At 38.5% G+C, this 19,223-nt stretch overlaps 1 protein-coding gene across 2 annotated transcripts in view; it reads left to right on the top strand.

Moving 5' to 3' along the window:
* Window positions 1-1,620: 1,620 nt before the first annotated feature.
* LOC110039332 (UPF0187 protein At3g61320, chloroplastic-like) overlaps window positions 1,621-19,223 on the top strand; it is a 22,044-nt gene continuing 4,441 nt past the window's right edge. The window contains exons 1-3 of one of the 2 annotated variants that reach the window (XM_020744362.1): window positions 1,621-2,480; window positions 10,488-10,655; window positions 14,471-14,677. In XM_020744362.1, coding sequence (XP_020600021.1) covers window positions 1,818-2,480; window positions 10,488-10,655; window positions 14,471-14,677 — 1,038 coding nt within the window. In that variant the 5' untranslated portion in view covers window positions 1,621-1,817. The remainder of the gene's footprint in view (window positions 2,481-10,487; window positions 10,656-14,470; window positions 14,678-19,223) is intronic. The other variant, XM_020744364.1, reaches the window with a different exon arrangement.

Genomic DNA, 19,223 nt, shown 5'->3' on the forward strand with positions numbered 1-19,223 from the left:
TTTTTTTTTTTTTTTGGAGTTTTAAATTAAAACTAAGAATTGAATGTTAGTTGCTATTAATCTCTGCGAAATCTGTTGCTTATATTTTATTGTTTTTTTTTCTAAATTCATTGCTTTGCCATTTCTATTCTTCTCTGGAGGTACAGCTTTTCAAGCAGATTTTCAGTTAATTTCAAGCTGATTTTGAGTTGGAGTAAATCCGAATAACTTAATATGAGCCTGTTAATTTTGATTTGGAGTTCGATCAATCCAATTTCATGCTGAAATGTATCCAAATAAATATAATTATTTCCCATATCATCTAACCTAGACTCTATCTGACAAACGCTCCGAGGACAATTCTGTTCATTTACTTTGAATTATATCTATCAATGTAAATTAAAAATATATCAATTAATAAATAAACATCTAAATATATAAAAAAAATAAAAATAAAAATTAAATATATCATGTACAATTTTACTTTAAATTATGTTGGTAATTACAAACTCATATTATTTAAAAAAAATTAAAGAACTCCTAAATATGACAAATAAAATACATTAAATTAATTATATATAAAAATGAATAAGATAGATTTAATTTATTTCTTAGAATTTTGTTCTACTTAGTTGGAGGAGCTAGTTGACCTAATATGATATAAAGATTTATGTTAGCATCGATGTGTTGTGTCTAATAAATTATTGTAGATTTCAGGTGGATGTTTGTTTAAAAGGATAAATTTAAATTGTTCTTAATTAACAGATGATTTTAATCAATTGGGAAACATACGAGCATGGATTTGAAATTCAAATTCAAATTCAAATTCAAATTCAAAATTATTAAGTGGGAGCATAGGGTATTTTGGGTAAAATATCTTTCAAATTCAAATTCAAGATCGTCCAATATCTTAATTCCATAAATTTTTATTTTAACTGAGCATCTATATAGTATACGCCTAATGAAGTTGAAATTGATCATGTCCAAGTCCAAATAAGCCTAAATCAGGCACTTGAAGTGCTATCAAAGGCTTGAGTACATAAGTGGAATGTTAACTTATAACTAAATCGAGTGTGTCGATGCCAAAAATTCAATGAGCTTAAGATCATTTAAGTTGTAAAGACACTTAAAAGTTACAAAAATAACTCATGATAAATGCATCTAACAAAATTTACTAAAAAGCCCATTTCAAAAATTATATATAGATTACTATGTCATGTGGTAACTGTCATCATATTAAAGATGTTAAAATTGATCCGACATGCCAACACGCTGTGCTACTGTGCTGCACCATAGAGTAGCTTAAATTCTACTAGTAAAAATTGATCAACATGTCAACAAGATTTGCTCGGATCTGATTAGCAAGTCAAGCTCTAATCCGGATGTTAATTTCCACCGATTTACTATTCCAGATTGTCATTTTCGGAAGCCACCGAATCCGACAGAATTAACACCCCTACTTTCAGAAAATATTTGCGTACATAAGATGTACGCAGCTCTGCGTACATCAGGGGTTATTTAGGGGTACAATGAGGTTATATCTGGGTTATACCCCCTTATAACTTTCGGTATAACCCAAATATAACTTCCCTGTATCCCAAAATAACCTCTGATGTACGCACTCGCTACTTTCTACCACGTACAACCTAAGTTGTTGCTCAACGCCAATGTCCAACCACCTTCATGCAAGTGTATCCCTCCTCCTTCATTCACTGCACCCGCCCCACGGTACCTTTCCCTTCCCGATTGATGCAACATTCCGCGTTTATTTGCTCCTCGCCATCTTTCCCTTCCAGTTCTCATAACTCTTCAAACCCTAACCCCTAGTCCCTCATAACATGATGGAAATCAAGTTTTCTTCCTCCCCCCACTTCACTCCAAGATTCCCTATCAGGTTCAGGTCCGATCGACCGACCCCTCCGGTGCTCCGGAATCTCTACCCAAGCATAATCTCCAACAAAACCTCGGACTCATCAACCCCCTTTCTTCCGCTTTGCATCCGAACGATCCCTGATTGGGCCGATGCCATCCAGGAGCGCGGTGAGCGGAAGCGGCGGCCCCTCTACACCCCCGAGGACTGGCGTGCCCATCGGAGCTCACTCCGTCACATAAGGCACCTGCTCTCTAGCTTATCTTCTCGCGTCATCCTCTCCCTCGTCCCGCCCGTCTCTGTCTTCACCTCCTTTGCCGCGGTTTTGACGGTTTACAACTCCGCGGTGGCCCTTCGGTGGCTGCCGGAATTCTTCCCGCTACTGCATGCGTCGTCGCTGCCCTATCAGCTCACGGCGTCTGCGTTGGCGTTGCTTTTGGTATTCAGAACGGAGGCGTCGTACTCCAGGTTTGTGGAGGGCAGGAAGGTGTGGATGAGCATTATCGCTGATTCCAGCGAGATGGCGGGGATTGTGATATCTAGTATGGCTAGGGCTAGAAGTGGCGCAGAGGAAGTGGGGATTAAGAGGGCACTCTTGAATTACATAATGGCATTTCCAGTTGCTCTTAAGGTCGGTATATTTCGGACTACCCTTTCACTCTTGCTAATTATTTCGCAATTTATTCTACACTGGATTGCTTCTGCTTCATAAGTTTCCTTAATTTATTTTCTTTTGGATTCGAGTTTCATCATACATTATCATCATGACATATGAATTGGGATTTGCTTTATGAATCCTCCATAAATCACTGTTGAATGGCACATAATTTGTTAATTTGGTCCTGTTGATTACTTCTGAGTTTGATTTCTGAGAAACTTGTTCTAAAGCTTATGATGATATACATTTTCAAAATTATTCAGCAATAGCATTCATTTTATTTCCAAAACAAATTTTCATTTATATTTTTAGAACAAATGGAATCATATAAATAATTTTAGTTACGCTTTTTCTGGGGCAAATCCCTCAGAGCAGGAAGAGAAGATAAGAGGGAAGAACTAATAAGTCTTGTTTTAGTTCAAGCTTCAAAATTATAGAAAAGGTATTCCCTATCCTAACCAGTAGAATACTCATACTTCCACTATCAAGTACAAACTAAATGAAAAAAGCATGATTAGCTAAGAAAACTAAATAGAGCTTAAATACAATTAAGCCACTATTAAGGACTACTAATAACTACTAAATACTAAATTTAAAATTTAGGAAAGCAAATGCATTAGATCCATTTCTCTGCAACGGAGACTAGCTGAGCTAGATGATTGGATCGAGAAGAGATTACCTTCGACCGTGAGAGTTGTGGGGAAGACAAAAATGAATATCTTAATCCGTTCCACAGGGTAAGTCACAACGACGAAGAGTATCGTCGTTTTGGTATCCAACATCAAAAGAGTCCTAAAGAAGAGGCTTCTTATGAGGGTCAACAAGATTTTGGCATCAAGATGGGCCTTCAAAAATTTGAAGAAGGCATTGATCCCGAGGAATTTATCAATTGGCTGAGATCCGTTGAACAGATTTTCGAATATAAAGATGTACCAAAAGACAAACAGGTCAAGCTGGCTGCTATTAAGCTGAAGAAGAGCGCTTCTTTATGGTGGGAAAATGTGCAGAGGCAGAGGAAGAGGGAAGGTAGTTAAAAGATCACTTGACTCCCACCTCACTATCGCCAATATATGTTTCTAAATCTCCATAACTATTGAAGTTAATGCAGAAAAAAGTACCTCCCACCTCATTATTGCCAATATATGTTTCTAAATCTCCATAACTTGCAACATAGAGATCTTTTAGTTGAGGAGATTACAACTCAATTTGACTACTTACAACTGAAATGTGAACTGACGGAGTCAGAGGAACACATATGATAGCCAGATTTCTTGGGGGTCTGAAACCTGCGATCAGCAATGTGATACAGTTACAACCACATTGGACGCTAGGGGTTGTCTAGACATTAGCTTTGAAGGTGGAAAGACAACAAAAGCAGAGTCGACAACAATCATCTTTCAAGCAAGCAACAACTTTCAAACAGACTGTTACCTACAATTACGACAACTGACAGGGATCTCTCAGGAGACACAGGCAAGCCCAAACAGAGAAATGACACTACAGATCATAATGTGAAGAAATAGGAGAAGGTCAACACTTCTAGCACGGTGCTGGCCAGAAAGTGCTACCGATGCCATGTCTACGACCACATTGCCTTTAGTTGCCCCACAAACAGGACAGTCACACTCATAGATTAAGGCACGTAGAAGAAATCGACAATGAAGAGAAAGCTGAGGAACAAGGTGGGGACTATCAACTTCCCCCAGATGAAGGATAGGTGCTCATGATTCGACGAATCCTACAAACTGAGGACATGAGGGATTCACAGTGGTTTCGTCATAATATGTTCTACACCTATTTCCCAGTAAACGAAAATGTATGCAGTCTCATCATCGATGATGGAAGCAACAAGAACGTGGCGTCGACACAGATGGTAAAGAAATTAGGATTCGCAACTCAGAGACATTCCCAGTCATATTCACTAACGTGACTGAAGAAGAAGAATCAGGGCAGCATTGATGTCATATTCACTGACGTGACTGAAGAAGAAGAATCAGGGCAGCATTGATCGAAGTTGCTTGGTAGAATTTTCGATCGGATGCCAGCTGCAAGACCAGATGCGATGTGACATCGTTCCTATGGATGTCTGCCACCTTTTGTTGGGATGAACTTGGCAATATGAACGAAGGACTCAACACGACGGATATAAAAACACGTATTCTTTCACCAAGAAAGGAAAACACATCACCCTCCTTCATTTGACAGAGTTTGAGATCATAAGATCCCTTTTTAAGCAGAACAGTCTCAGTAGAACCAGTTTTAATGATGACATTAGACGAGAGCACTCAGACACCCGCCCTAATACCGAACAAATATAGCTGAGATTATGTTAGGACAACGCTGTACCAACAACACCACCACCATGCGAGAAGGTTCAAATTGCACGCTCGTTTGAACTGATCATGCAGTACTTTTGGAAGGTTCATCAGTATAGGCATGGTCAACAACTCCAGGAGGACAGATCGATATAGACATCAATTCGCAAGCTGGGGAAGAACCTCAAATACCTCGAGAGATAGTGCAGTCACTAGTAGGATCCAAGGTGGCTGACAATGAAACAGAAGCTCGACCAATGAAGTCGAAGCTCCATCAACCTAAAGAGATTGACGCGTGCGCTTGGATTAGAGCCTGAAATCAGGCGCAAAACAGTGCCTCGGACGGGGGGGAGGGGGGGGCTTCAAAATAGCAGGGTCTAACCCTCGTGAAACCGTGCGAAGCAAAGTAGGGATCTGCGGCTTCATGAAGGCGGGAGAACCCACAATAGGGGGGAAATTGCGAATTCTCTTGATTCATCTAGGCTATTCGCACCAGATTTTTTCTAGAAAGTGATTTATGGATTCTTCTTGCCTTCTCACCTATCCCTTTTGTGTAGAAGTTTCTCGTGAGACTATAAATTGCCATTCTTGTGGATGTGAGTCAAATTAAAGTTGTGCTTGAGTTTAGCTTTAGATCTCCTATGTGAAAACTCTTTTTCCTTTGTGGGTTGTATCCGAAGAGGTGGTGATACTCCCGCTGTATCTCCTCATCGGTGGTGATTATATCTTCCTCTCTTATCCTCCCCAACCCATCTCTTTCACTGCCTTTAGTCGCCTACCACACAATCGCTGCCGACCACCCACTATACTTCCCACTTGCTGTCCCTTCAGTTCCACACATTCCCTTTGCTACCACCCGTCTCCTGTGGTTGACGTCACCCCATCTCTTTCACTGCCTGTAGTCGCCTACCACACAATCGCTGCCTACCACACAATCGCTGCCGACCACCCACTATACTTCCCACTTGCTGTCCCTTCAGTTCCACACATTCCCTTTGCTACCACCCGTCTCCTGTGGTTGACGTCACCCCTTCCAATAATCCCCATCTCTTTGGCCGACCTCCATCACCCATTAAGATACATTTAGAAGTGTTATTGGTGTCGTTTTATGTTTTGTGTTGTTATTTCCGTTCAAGTTATGATGTAATCTTATTATAATGTTAATGAAAGATTGTTCTTGGTGTTTCTACTGTTTCCCCTACTAGTTCTAATATCATTTGATATTAAAGCTTATCCAACTCTTGTCATATACTAGGGTTCCCCGACATCCACCCTTGCCCAATCCACCCCCATCAATTCTCAACTCTATTCATGCCACTGCGGAGAGATGCGTCAGGCTCTACTTGGGAAGAGATCCAACGTGAAATTTGTCATCTGAAACAGAGACTAGCCAAGCTAGATGACGAGAACCAGAAAAAGATTACTTTCGATTGTGATCAAGAGATTTGTGAGAAAGATAAAAATGAAGATCTTAATCTGTTCCACAGGGAAGGTCACAACGATGAAAAATATCGGCCGCACCGTTTTGATATCCAATATGAAAGTAGGCTGCGAGAAGAGGCTTCTTATGGAGGTCAATTGGATATTGACATCAAGATGAACCATCCATAATTTGAAGGAGACATGGATCCCAATGAGTTTATCGACTGACTGCAATATGTTGAACGTATTTTCAAATATAAAGATATACCAGAAGACAAACAGGTCTAATTAGCTATTATTAAGCTGAAGAAGAGCACTTCCCTATGACGGGGAAATGTGTAGTAAAAGAGGGAGAGGGAAGACAGTGAAAAGATTACTAGGTGGAAAAGGATGAAGATGGTAATGCAGAGAAAGTACCTCTCACCCCTCTATCTCCAGATATATTTCTGAAGTTCCATAACTTACAACAAATAGATCTTTCATTTGAAGAGTTCGCAAGCCAATTCAACCACTTGCAACTGATATGTAAATTGACGAAGCCAGAGGAACATATGATAGTCGGATATCGCGGGGGCCTGAAACCCGCTATCGCAATGTGTCACAATTATAGCCATATTGGACGTTAGGGGATGTCTAGACATTAACCTTGAAGGTGGAAAGACAACAAAAACAAATTTAGCAACAATCATCTTCCAAGCAACAATATTCAGGCAGGCTGTCACCTAAAATTACTACAGCAGGCAGGGATGCCTTAGGAGAGACGGACAAGCCTGGATAACAGAATGACACTACGTATCATAGCCTAATGAAACAGGAGAAGGGCAACTCCTCCCTCACGGTGCCATCTAGAAAGCGCTACTGATGTCACAACCATGACTACATTGCCTCTAGCCGTCCCACGAGCAGGGTAGTCACACTCATAGATCAAGACACTGTAGAAGAAATTAGTGATGAAGAGAAAACTGAGGAACAACTGAGGAACAGAGTGAGGTGTATCAGCTTCCCCCAGATGAAGGAGGACACTTGTGATTCGACGAATCATACAAACCTAGGACACGAGAGATTAGCTTTTCCATCACCAAAATATATTCTACACCCGTTGCAAAATAAATGGAAAGGTATGTAGTCTCATCATTGACAATGGAAGTAGCAAGAATGTGGCGTCGACATAGATGGTAAAGAAATTAGGACTCACAACTCAGAAACATTCCCAACCATATTCGCTGGCGTGACTAAAGAAAGAGAATCAGATCAGCATTAACCGAAGATGCTTGGTAAAATCTTTGATTGAAAGCCAGCGACAAGACTAGCTGTGGTCTCTTTGGATGCCTGTTACTTTTTGTTTGGACGACCTTGGAAATATGACTAAAGGGCTTATCACAACGGATATAAAAACACATATTCTTTCACCAAGGATGGGAAGCACATCACCCTCCTTCCTTCGACAGAGTCCGAGGTCGCATGATCCCTTTTAGGAAGAACAAAGTCAGTAGACTAGTTTTAGTAATGACACCAGGCAAGAGGACCGAGACACCCGCCCTCAATACTAGACAAATACATCCGAGATTATGCCAGGACAATGCCGTTCTGACAACACCACAGCCGTGCGAGAAGGGCCATATTGTTCTCACTACACATTCGTTTGAATCGATCATGAGGTACTTTTCGAAGGTTCATCATATAGGCGTGGTCTACAACCCCAGGAGTACAGATCGATATGGATATTTACTAGCAAGCTGGGGAAGAACCTCAAATACCTCAGGTGATAGTGCAGTTACCAATGGAATCTAGGATGGCTAAAAACGATATGGAAGCTTCAACTTCCCCAGGAGACTGATGCTGACATTTGGATTAGCGCTTAAAGTCAGGCATAGAATAGCACCCCAGAGGAGGGTGTTTCGAAACGACGGGGTTGAAGCCCTACAAAACCGTGCTAAGCGGAGCAGGGACCCGCGACTTTGTAAAGGTGGAAGAACCGCGACAGGGAGGGAAATTGGGAATTCTCGCATCCAGCTAGGATATTCGCACCAAATTTTTTTTGGAAAGTGATTTTTGGATTCTTCTTAGCTTCCCACCTATCCCTTTTATGTATAAGTTTCTCCTGAGCCTATAAATTGCTGTCCTTGTGTATTGAGAGTCAGATTAGATCTGTGTTCGAGTTTAGAAATTTCCCCTTTGTAGGCTGTATCCGAGGAGATGGTGGTGCTCCAGTTGTATTCCGTCTGCGGTGGTGATTGTATCTTTCCCTTTTATCATTCCCAATCTCTCTTTCACTCCCCTTAGTCGACTACTACTTCAAGCTTCTCCTAACCATTATTCGATCATAGCCAATCACTCACAACCCTTCCCACTTGTTGTCCCTTCAGTTCCACACATTCCTTTCGATACCACCCCCCTCCTGTGGCTGCCATCACCCATTCTAATCATCCTCATTCCTTAGTCGACCTCCACCACCCATTAGCATATATTGTTGGCGTCGTTTCATATTTTATGATGTTATTTCCGTTTAAATCATGATGTAATCTTATTTTAATGTTAATGAAAGATTGTTCTTGGTGTTTCCCCTACTAGTTCCAACATCATAACTACTTTTTATTAGAGGATATACTTGCCCTTCTTCGTAAGGGGAGTTAATTCTTGTTGTTTGTAGTATTTTTATAATTATTTCGTAAGATTGCCAATCATACCTTAGTTCTTCAATTATAATTGTTATGTTGCATTTTTATATGCTTCTATTATCGCTTATAATGAAGTAACCAACTGCCTAAGTTTATTGATGCAGAATTCCTACATATTTGAGTAATCCTGTAATTAAAATGATTTCATTTTCTTACACTTTAATTTTATAAAATTGCATGAGAATTCATGTCTTATCACAAGCCCGTGTAAAGTAGACACTTCTTACATATTACACATGAGAAACTTTTGGATATACTTGTGTGTGATAGTGTGTACATTAGTGGAACCATTTTGGATATTGGCTAGTTGGGCCGACGCACCCACAGAGTAACGGTTCTATAGGAAATTGTCTGGCATCCTTAGGTTGTTATGTGACATTCTCAATTTCAGGGTGTCTATTAAAACCGACTACATAAATATAAATAAAAAAATCAGCTTGTGGTTAGTTATGTTCGATTTCAAGCTAGCTTGAATTGATATTGAATCTAGCTCAATCTGACTCTAACTCAGAACGTGCTGACTCAAATTTGAATTATTTGAATCTGTTCTAGCTCGAAATCTGCTTGGCCCGGCTCGTAATGAGCTTGATCTGGCTCGAAATTGAAACAAAATGGCTGAAATTGAGTTATTTGGACTGGTTCCGGCTCAAAATAGGCTCGTGGTTCATTATATTTGATTTTATTTAGCATCATATATAATTTTTATAAACAAAAAAAAATAATTTGATTCGGTCTCAAGCCAGTTCGAGTCGATTGGTGTATGGATCGAAGTCGGCTCGAAAAAAATTGGATCCAAAGTTTTGGCTCATAGTATGGTTTGTTTATTTTGATCCCACCTTGATTTGAGATAAAATTCGAATCAATTTTCGAGCAATTAACAATCTTCGAGCTAAATTCAAAGCTCTAGATACCACTGGTGCAACGTCCAAATCATGGAAACAGGAAGGGAATGTAAGACGGAAGAACCAGTAATTTTTTTTAGTTAAAGCTTTGAAATCACAGAAAAAATTTTCCCCTATCCTAACCAGTGGAATACTTAAATTTTCATTACCAAGTAGAGACAAAATGAAAACATAATTAGCTAAGAAAACTAAGTAGTGCTTAAATATAATTAAGCCACTATTAAGGTCTATTAATAACTGCTAAATACTAAACGTAAAACTGAGGAAAGCAACTGCATAATATTCCCAATGAGATTTATTGTAGATTGCACATGTTTTATTTTTAATTTGATAGATAGTGTCACTAAAATTCCTTGGATTCAGATATGATAATTTTCAATTCTATTTATTGCATGGTAAATGATCATCTCTATAAATTTCAAAATAACTTATTTCCTTTTTAAATCTTTTCTACTTTACTAAAATTTAAATGTAAGAAAAAAAATAAAAAATATGTTAGAAAGGTAAATGCCTTGCCATCTCAAAATAAACGGAAACAAGAAAATATAGATATTACGGATTGCTGGACTGAGTGTTATTTTGCATTTGCACTCCTACAATTAAGTTCGGCCTATTTTCAGTAATTTATTACTTGAGGGAATTAAAGAAATATGTATGCTGCAGTGCCATGTCCTTGGTAGCTCAGATATCAAAGTAGACCTGCAGAATTTGCTAGAAGAGGATGATCTCGCTGTTATTTGTCATTCAAAGCACCAGCCTCGTTGTGTTATTGAGTTTATCACACAAAGCCTTCAAATGGTTTCTATGGAGGAAGCTAAACGAACTGCCTTGGTAAAATTCTTATCCTAAGATACTCTTATTCAGTCAATGAGAAAGCTGAAAGAAACTTAACAGATAGCTGAAGTAATTCCAGTAACTTTTTGTGCTTTTATTTGTCTTCGGATTGCTAGTTGATAAGTTCACTTTTAAATTTTAATTCATTTTATTCTATGTTGTAATTGTTAGAATCATTTGTTGTACATGTTTTGTAATTTACTTATCTAGAAGGATTATTTACGAGCGCACATATTTGTAAAGCCACATTCAACTGCATAGTATGTAGATTCTTCAAGCTTGAAAAGCATGAATTCGAGTAAGAATGAAGAAATCCTGTTCTATTTGTTAGTTTTGTCAATCATGCAATCCATGCAAGATGTACACGAGAAACCTCGTCAATGTGGCACTTTGTTTATTAACAGTCCATAACTCTGAAAGTAAAAAAAAATATTTTTAGAAATCAGTTTGTTGAAGATTCTTCAAATACGTCATTTGAACTCTCAAATGTCCAAAACTTCTCATATGAATTGCTACTATATGTTAATATTGGTTCTTGTGTGCAGGGTTAATTATTGTGTAGCAAATACAGCCAAATTCTTATTATAATGAAATGTGATAGTATCCCTTTGCTTTTCACTAATCTTTATTCCACATTTTCTTCCGCCAATATTCTTCTTTTAATGTTACAGGTACTCATATATATTTAGCTCTGGTGGTGGGCAATTGCTTTCATTTTCATAATTTTCATTGTTGTGAAAATATCTGGAGTCAAAATAAAGTAATTTGTCCACACACTTAACATATCTCTAACATTTATTACTATATTCCAAAAGCATAGTCTGAAAAATACTTTTGCATTCTTTTCTTTTCATACCTTAGACCAAAATTTTACTGTCTTGAATTCATCTGGTGAAATTTAGAAGTTTAATCTTTCTTTATTTTGCAACAAGTGAAAGAATTGTTTTTGATACATTATATTGGGCCTTGCTGAGATTAGAATGCTCAGGTGGATGAGTGGCTTGACAATTAGAGACAAAATGCAAAATGAATATATACATGATAGGGTTAGTGTAGCTCCAGTGGCAAACAAGATTAGAGATAATTGTCTTATAATTTTTTGGTCACATTAAACTTTGACCATCTGATGATCCGGTTAGGAGAGTAGATGTGTTAGATTCAATTTATGTTAAGAAAGGTAGAGGTGGACCTAAAAGGACTTGGGCATATTGTATAGAAAATGTTCTCATTCTATTAGAATTAAATGAAAATATGACACTCAATAGGATGCTATGGAGAAAAAGGATTCACCTAGCCAACCGTACTTAGTGGGATAAAGGCTTATGGTGGTTGTTGTTATAGTATATTGAGCCTTGCTGCATGCGTAGTATAATGAACAACCAAAAAACTTATGTGGAACGAAGCAATAATATTTTCAGTTAGTTTTTTTTCAGAGCCTTTCATTCTCATTCAAAGGTTTTTGACATCAATTAGGACTTTCTATTCTAAATTTCTCAGGAGTTGTTTTTATAGTATTTCCTTCACATAGTGAACAACCAAAAAATTTCTGTGGAATGAAGCATTAATATTTCCAGTTAGTTGTTTTCAGAGCTTTTCATTCACGGTCAATTATATTTAGCTTTAGTTACAACTTTTATCCTAAATTTCTGCAGAATTTTTTTGATAGTAGTTTCTTCACAACCGGAAACTTCTTCTTTTACTTTGACCAAATTCAATTCACACAATCTGATGGAGCACTGTAATCTTTCATTTTTTGTACATTTTGATCATCTTTATCGGTATATCTTGAGACTTTTTTGTTCTTGGCCTATTGACATATTATCAAACGACATAAATAGTAGTAAGAATACCTGTCACACCTTGCCTTTTGATAATGAAAGATTCATATGCTTTTTTGATCTGTCTTGTTAGTAGGCACTATTTTCACTATTCATGCTTATAGAATTTACTTCAATGCATATAAATCTTTTTCTAATATTGCAAGCTTTCTTTGTTGGTCTATGGACTATTGGGTTTGGTCTTTTTCAGTAGAAATTATGTTGATATCGATGTGGTGATTGTTGACCTATAAATGTCCTCTTAGGCTTCCGGGTTGAAAAAAACTATGACTATTAGTACACTAAAACTGGGTTGAAAAAAACTATGACTATTAGTACACTAAGCCGGAAGCCTAAGAGCATCTTGGGTCCGTTGACTATTAGTGCACTAATTCTGGGTTGAAAAAAACTATAAATGTCCTCTTAGGCCTTCGTTTAAGTAGAACTAAAACTGAATACATGAAATGTAATTTTAGTAGTAATAGCTCTAGTGACAGAAGTGACTTTGGGTGATCAAATTATTAAAAAGTGTGAACGATTTAGATATCTTGGGTCCGTTGTTCAAAGCGATGGTGATATAGATGGGGATGTTAATAGTAGAATTCAAGTTGGTTGGTTGAAGTGGAGGAATGCTTCGGGCCTTTTGTGTGATACAAAAGTACCGCTTAGACTGAAAGGAAAATTTTATAAGACGGTGGTGAGACCTGCAATGCTCTATGGCGTTGAATGTTGGCCTTTAAAAGAGAAGCATAATAATAAGTTAAGTGTTGCTGAGATGAGAATGATTAGGTGGATGAGTAGCCGACCCCACGTAGTGGGATTAAGGCTTTGTTGTTGTTGTTGTTGTTGTATCTTGTACAAGTTTAAATTACTTTGGATTGTAAAGCTCCATCCAGTTCATAAAAAATTTCAGTGCAAAAAGATGCATCATAAAGAACTTAAATTGAACTTAAAAACTTAGGAAGTTAATTAGAAATGGACTCTAGAATCTTCTTTAATTTCAATCTTCTTTAAGAATGTTTGAATCCTAGTCCAAATGCGCCTAAACAAGACCAACAAAGTAAACCTTATCATGTGGGTCCCAAATTTTTTCTACCTCCTCATTTTTCTCTCTTGTGCTTGAAAGTCATGCCTTTCATTGGAGTGCTTTGCTTCCTCACATTCAGTTTGATTATTAGAGTGAATAATCTAGTGATGGAAGTAATGTCGGGGGCGTGGTTTATGATTAGGAAGAGTAGTTTCTGCTAGGAGGAATCCTGAGAGGTAGTATATGCTGTTGGGAAGAACTTATAATGTGTAACAAGCATGAATAAAGTTGAAATCTCATGACAAATAACAGGGACTCGAATAAGTTATATAAATGAATAAATCACTTTTATAAGCAGCATGGAAATAAATATGGATCTTGAATTCTAAAGAACCTGTAAATAATTGAGCTAACGTCCAGAAGTATGCCATTTGTATTCAATGACATATTGTAGATGGCTATCACTTTGTACGAACTTCCTCCTTGTAGGGGGAGATATGCGAAGGAAAACATGGGACCATTCTGGTATGTGTGTGGTGCCTATGCATTCTATGCTCATTCGTATTCATAATTATAATTGCTTGCAGTTAAATTTTATATTTTACATTTATATTACCTAAATCTTTCATATCACATAAAAATATCACCATTTTAATTTTTGAGAAGTGAAATGCACCTTTCCATAGATAGGTAAGGTGGCATGGTTGTAAAAATTAAAGTTCAGGTTTTAGATATGTAAATACTTGGGAATTGAGTGGTATGTATGCAGATCTTCCTTGATATTATTTCGGCTGCGTAGCTTGTTTAGTTTCCTTTGCCTGACAATTGTAACTGAGAACTTCTTAAATATTCATCTCTTTCATAGTGGAACTCTTGGCAGACTCCAGGGAGTTGGTAGAGATGTTTCATCTCTAAATCCAGTTTGCGGCATCAAGTAACTAATGCATATAAATTGCTTTTGTGAACAGGAGTCTAAAATATCTTCTTTTTATAATGGCATCAGTGTTTGTGAGCAAATTATTGGCATTCCAATCCCCTTATCTTACACTCGTTTGACGTCGAGGTTTCTAGTATTTTGGCATTTCTCTCTTCCAATTGTACTTTGGGATGACTGCAATTGGATTGTAATTCCAGCTACCTTCATTAGTGCAGCCTCCTTGTTTTGCATTGAGGAAGTAAGTTTTTCTCTTTGTTCTTTTTCATATTTTCTCCAGCTGTCTTTTCTTCTTGTACCTGTAAAGTATTTACACCTTGATATATTAAATGCTTTTTTAACCCGGTTAAATTACCGCACTTCAAATTTTTCTTTTTACCGAATCTTTAGAATTAACTCTGTCAGGAGAATTTTATGTAGAGGTTTTAACTCTTAAGAATTCTTGTTCTCTGTGATTTGTGGCACCGTTTATAGTTTACCAGCCTTAGGGTATATTGGAATTCGAGAAAAGTGTTAAAATGGTCCCTTGAATTTTTGTCGGGCTCATTTTAATCCCAGAATCTATAAAAGCACCAAATTAGTCAGCAGATTTTCTTAATAGAGGCTAAAATAGCTCCTCTGTAGACTATTTCTACCCATATTTAATGAGTCTACAGATTAACTTGGCAAATTTATAAACTTTGGACTGTTCTGTTGCCATATTTTTTATATTTAGGACCGACTGTTTTTATGAAATTATTTGTAATTTTATCTATGGAGATGAAGGAATTACATTAGTTATATGGTGCTAAGGAAAATAGCACGGAAAATGAAAATTAATGATTCTGAATTTGCTTGAAAGAACAATGCATTATTTAGTTTGATTATGGTACCACATGGAGGAATCATTCTAAGAATAATAATGCTTATTATAAAATTTGATTTGTTCTTATGATGCAGCAGTTATTAGTTATTACCTGCAGGATGCATTCCCTCTATTTTTGCGTTTTTTGTCTGTCATTCTTTTCTCAGCATCCAAATACACCGACAGCAACAATGGTGTAATTACATTACTTTACTCTTGATTATTGAAAAGTTAATATCTTCGTATTTTCATTTTTTTTAACTTCTCACCCAAATATCAAAATTCATAACAAAATCTTAGCTGGAAATATTTTAATTTTCTCAACTCGCATGATTTACTTTGGTCAAATCTCTAGTAATTTAATCATGCCACATATAAATTCATGAGAAATGATATGATTATGAGTTTTATCAATAAATAAAATTTGGATGTTATTTATGTAATTCCTAAAAAAATTAGGGTGATTGCGTATTTAACCCTCAAATCATAACTATTTGCATACAACTCTTATTATATTATTATTATTATTATTTATATTGGATCTCAGATTGTCTTTTGTGAACACACCTCTAGAGTTAGAATCAAGTGAAAGAGAGAATAAAGTGAAGTAAGAGTTCTTGTGGAGAGAACCAGGGGAGTCCTTTATTCGTATTTTTTCCTCTCATTTATGCAGGCTTATTTTGTACAATCATAGAAAAGAGATAACAGTTGTGGAATCCCTTCTTAATATGATTACTGCTCTAATAAATTATGAATTTCACTCCATATCTGTATTACAATTTGAATTTTAATATAACGATATTTCATTGATCGATTCGCTAGAATGCGGTCGACTGAGTAATGACCCTGCCTTGAATTTGATCGACTGAGGTGTTCGGCCGAACGACAATTTCGTCCTTGGTGGCAAAAGCAGGTCGGTCGTCCGCTTTCAAATAGCGGGTTTCTGTTGCGCTTCGGTCAGTCGGTTGGTTGAATGATGAGTCGATTTGTTTTTGTTGGGTGAACCATAGCTCACTTGTCGCTTTGGTTCAAGTCCTATGAGCGTACGTCTCGTATACCTGGTCGGTTTGTCACCTCAGTCAGATACCCCTATCTGCAAGGTTTTAGGTTAATTTTGTCGCTGTCTGTGTGAGCTATTCAATGAGACTTTTTGTTATGATGAATAATGCCTCACCCTTGGCGGATCTTGTCGCTACGATACCCCTATCTGTAAGGTTTTAGGTTAATTTTGTCGCTGTCTGTGTGAGCTATTCAATGAGACTTTTTGTTATGATGAATAATGCCTCACCCTTGGCGGATCTTGTCGCTACCAGGCGAGGGACTATCTTCTGGGCTTTGACTTGTCCTGGGTTCAGAGATGTGGCGTTACCCGCTTGGTGGTTACTTGTTGGTCAACTTTTTTTTATCCTTGGGAGAGGTTTTTTGTTTTTGACCGTTTGTTCTCTTTGAGATTCGTGCCAATAGCTCAGCTATATACATATTAATTTTACTTCTCTTTAGGCGTGAAAGCTGCGATAAGGACAAATAAATTACATCTTAATCATTTCACATAAATCAAGAAAATTTAATGATTAATTTTTTGTTTATTTTCGTGCATGGCGTTTCTTATAAATAAGGCAAAGAGATGGGTTGTTCATCCTTTGTCAACGTTTCCTGGGTTGCTGAGTAGACATTATGTCAGGTGGCGCGAGCAACGAGACGGTCAACCTAAGCCTATTGGCCTTTGGCGAGGTATCCACCTGCTCTGACCTCTATCCCAGGAAAGAAAAAAGTGGTCAGGAAAGAAAAAAAGGCAAGAGACAGTCGGTCCTGATTCAGTCGACCAGATTGGCTTTTTCGAGGGGCCCAAAAAACAGTCTCTAAAGAGGCTCTGAAACTCGCGGGCTCTGGTCCGAGTGAGGTCAGGGTTGTGGTTGTCCCGTCGGCCCCACTCAGGGAAAGGCTGCCAATCGCCGTAGTTCGAGGGTAGAGGTGGCGATTGACCCTTCATTGCTGCCCCCCAGGGAAAAGGGAGGAGGCATCATAGCGGGAGAGGAAGGTCGTCCCTTGACTAGGTTGGAGCTTGAGAGGCTCATGGATATGTGAGGATTTTTTTTTTTGCTTTGCTTGCACAGTAACTTGATCTTCCTTTTAAACGCAGATGTAATGGTGAAGACGGAGGATGTCGAGGACAGCGGGCCACCGAGAGATGTGATCGACTCAGTTCGTATCGTTGCCTCCGAGTCCATTGATGTGATCATCCCCTCTTTCCATTGATCGACGCAGGTAGAAGCTCTCAACAGCATCAGCCGATGTACCAGAGACTCACTCCTTGGTCGGTAGCAAGTATAGGAGATGGCAGAGGCCCTGCACCAAACAACAGAAAGTCCTGCCGACTCATCTGCGCTGGTATGGATGGCTCGTTGCGAATGTCTCGAGGCCGCCTTTCAACAGCAGTCAGTTATCATTGCCCGATTGGAGGGAGAGTTCGCGTTGCTGCTAGGTTTCCTGAACGACGTCTGTGTTGAGATGAGATCCATCCGCGGTTCAGTATTAAGAGTTCTGAGTTGATTCTATAATGAGGCCGGCTGGATGGAGTGGATTAGGCTTGCTGGAGAAATGGTCCTCCGCAGGTTGTTTGAGAAAGGGTATACCTTATCTGAAGCCATAGATGACCCATTTATTAAGAATTTTGTCCGAACCTGTAATGATGATATTTGTAATAAAATAATATTTTGAGGAATTTGATATGATAATTGATGCGACACTTATCTTTATACGATTTTTCAGTTTGCATGACCACTTCATAAAAATAAGGTTAGGGGTCGGCCACAAATGCCCCACAACTTTTGTACTTAATTTCTCATTCTTTGTCTTCCAATCCTTTCGCTTGACTGTAATGGGTCCCAAGTATTCTCCGGTTCTTTTTGGCACTGTTCCGGCAGCTGATCCATCCTTGCTAATAGATAAGGGGTTGAAAGACCTCTAGTTTCCAATCCTTTCGCTTGACTGTAATGGCTCCCAAGTATTCTCCGGTTCTTTTTGGCACTGTTCCGGCAGCTGATCCATCCTTGCTAATAGATAAGGGGTTGAAAGACCTCTAGGATAGTTAGATTCTCGGATTATACTACGCAGGGTGTCGGCCGAGGGGCGACCGACAAAAAATGTTAGCCCTATCTGGTGTTCTACCAGGATCAGTTTAGGTGTGGTCTCTGCTACCCTTATAGCCAGAGCTCAAAAGTGTCTTCACCAAATATGGTGTTATCCTGGCCTAAGTCCTACTAAACTCCATTGCAACCATCTTGACTTTTGCCATATTCTGCGACTGCTTCAGCATCTCTTGGTCGACCGACATTTTCATCCATTACTTCTCCTTCAAGTTCGACAAAGAGTGGTTTGTCATGATTTCGCCCTGTCGAAAGCTTCGCTTGCTTGGTATTTGAACAAGATTAAGGACTGGCGGAAGAAGTTCTTAATCGACTCTACATCAGGCCACTAGGAAATTGCTACCCGTCTGTGAGATGTGGCGGGTAATAAGTAGAAGGCCTTATCGGCCCATTTGCAGCCAGTCCAGGAGGCGCTAAAAGGGAGCCTGATGTTGGTTCCCCAATATACCCTGAAACAAACGGTGGTTGGGTGATGGAAGGGAAAATAACCCCGGGCGGGCTTCAGACGCATGAACGGTTAACCTTTTCAGATCTTGTAAGGCCGGTGGTGCCTTTAGTGGCAAGACCGGTTTGAAGTAGTCATTATTTTGGATGGACTGGACTATTTCGGCTATCAACATCTTGAGGGGTGTCAAATGTTGCATTTCCTTATAAACATGTGATTTCTCATAATATTGAGCCGATCGTTGATCGGAGCGCTGCTTTCGGTCATGCTTGCCTCCGTCGTTCCTCCACTGATCATGGGACCGAGAGATGCTGTTTTTGTGACCGGTAGACTGATTGTTCTTTGCCCCCGC

This window comes from Phalaenopsis equestris, unplaced genomic scaffold (genome assembly GCF_001263595.1).
Source record: "Phalaenopsis equestris unplaced genomic scaffold, ASM126359v1 Scaffold000002, whole genome shotgun sequence".
In the NCBI taxonomy this organism is placed as follows: Eukaryota; Viridiplantae; Streptophyta; class Magnoliopsida; order Asparagales; family Orchidaceae; genus Phalaenopsis; species Phalaenopsis equestris.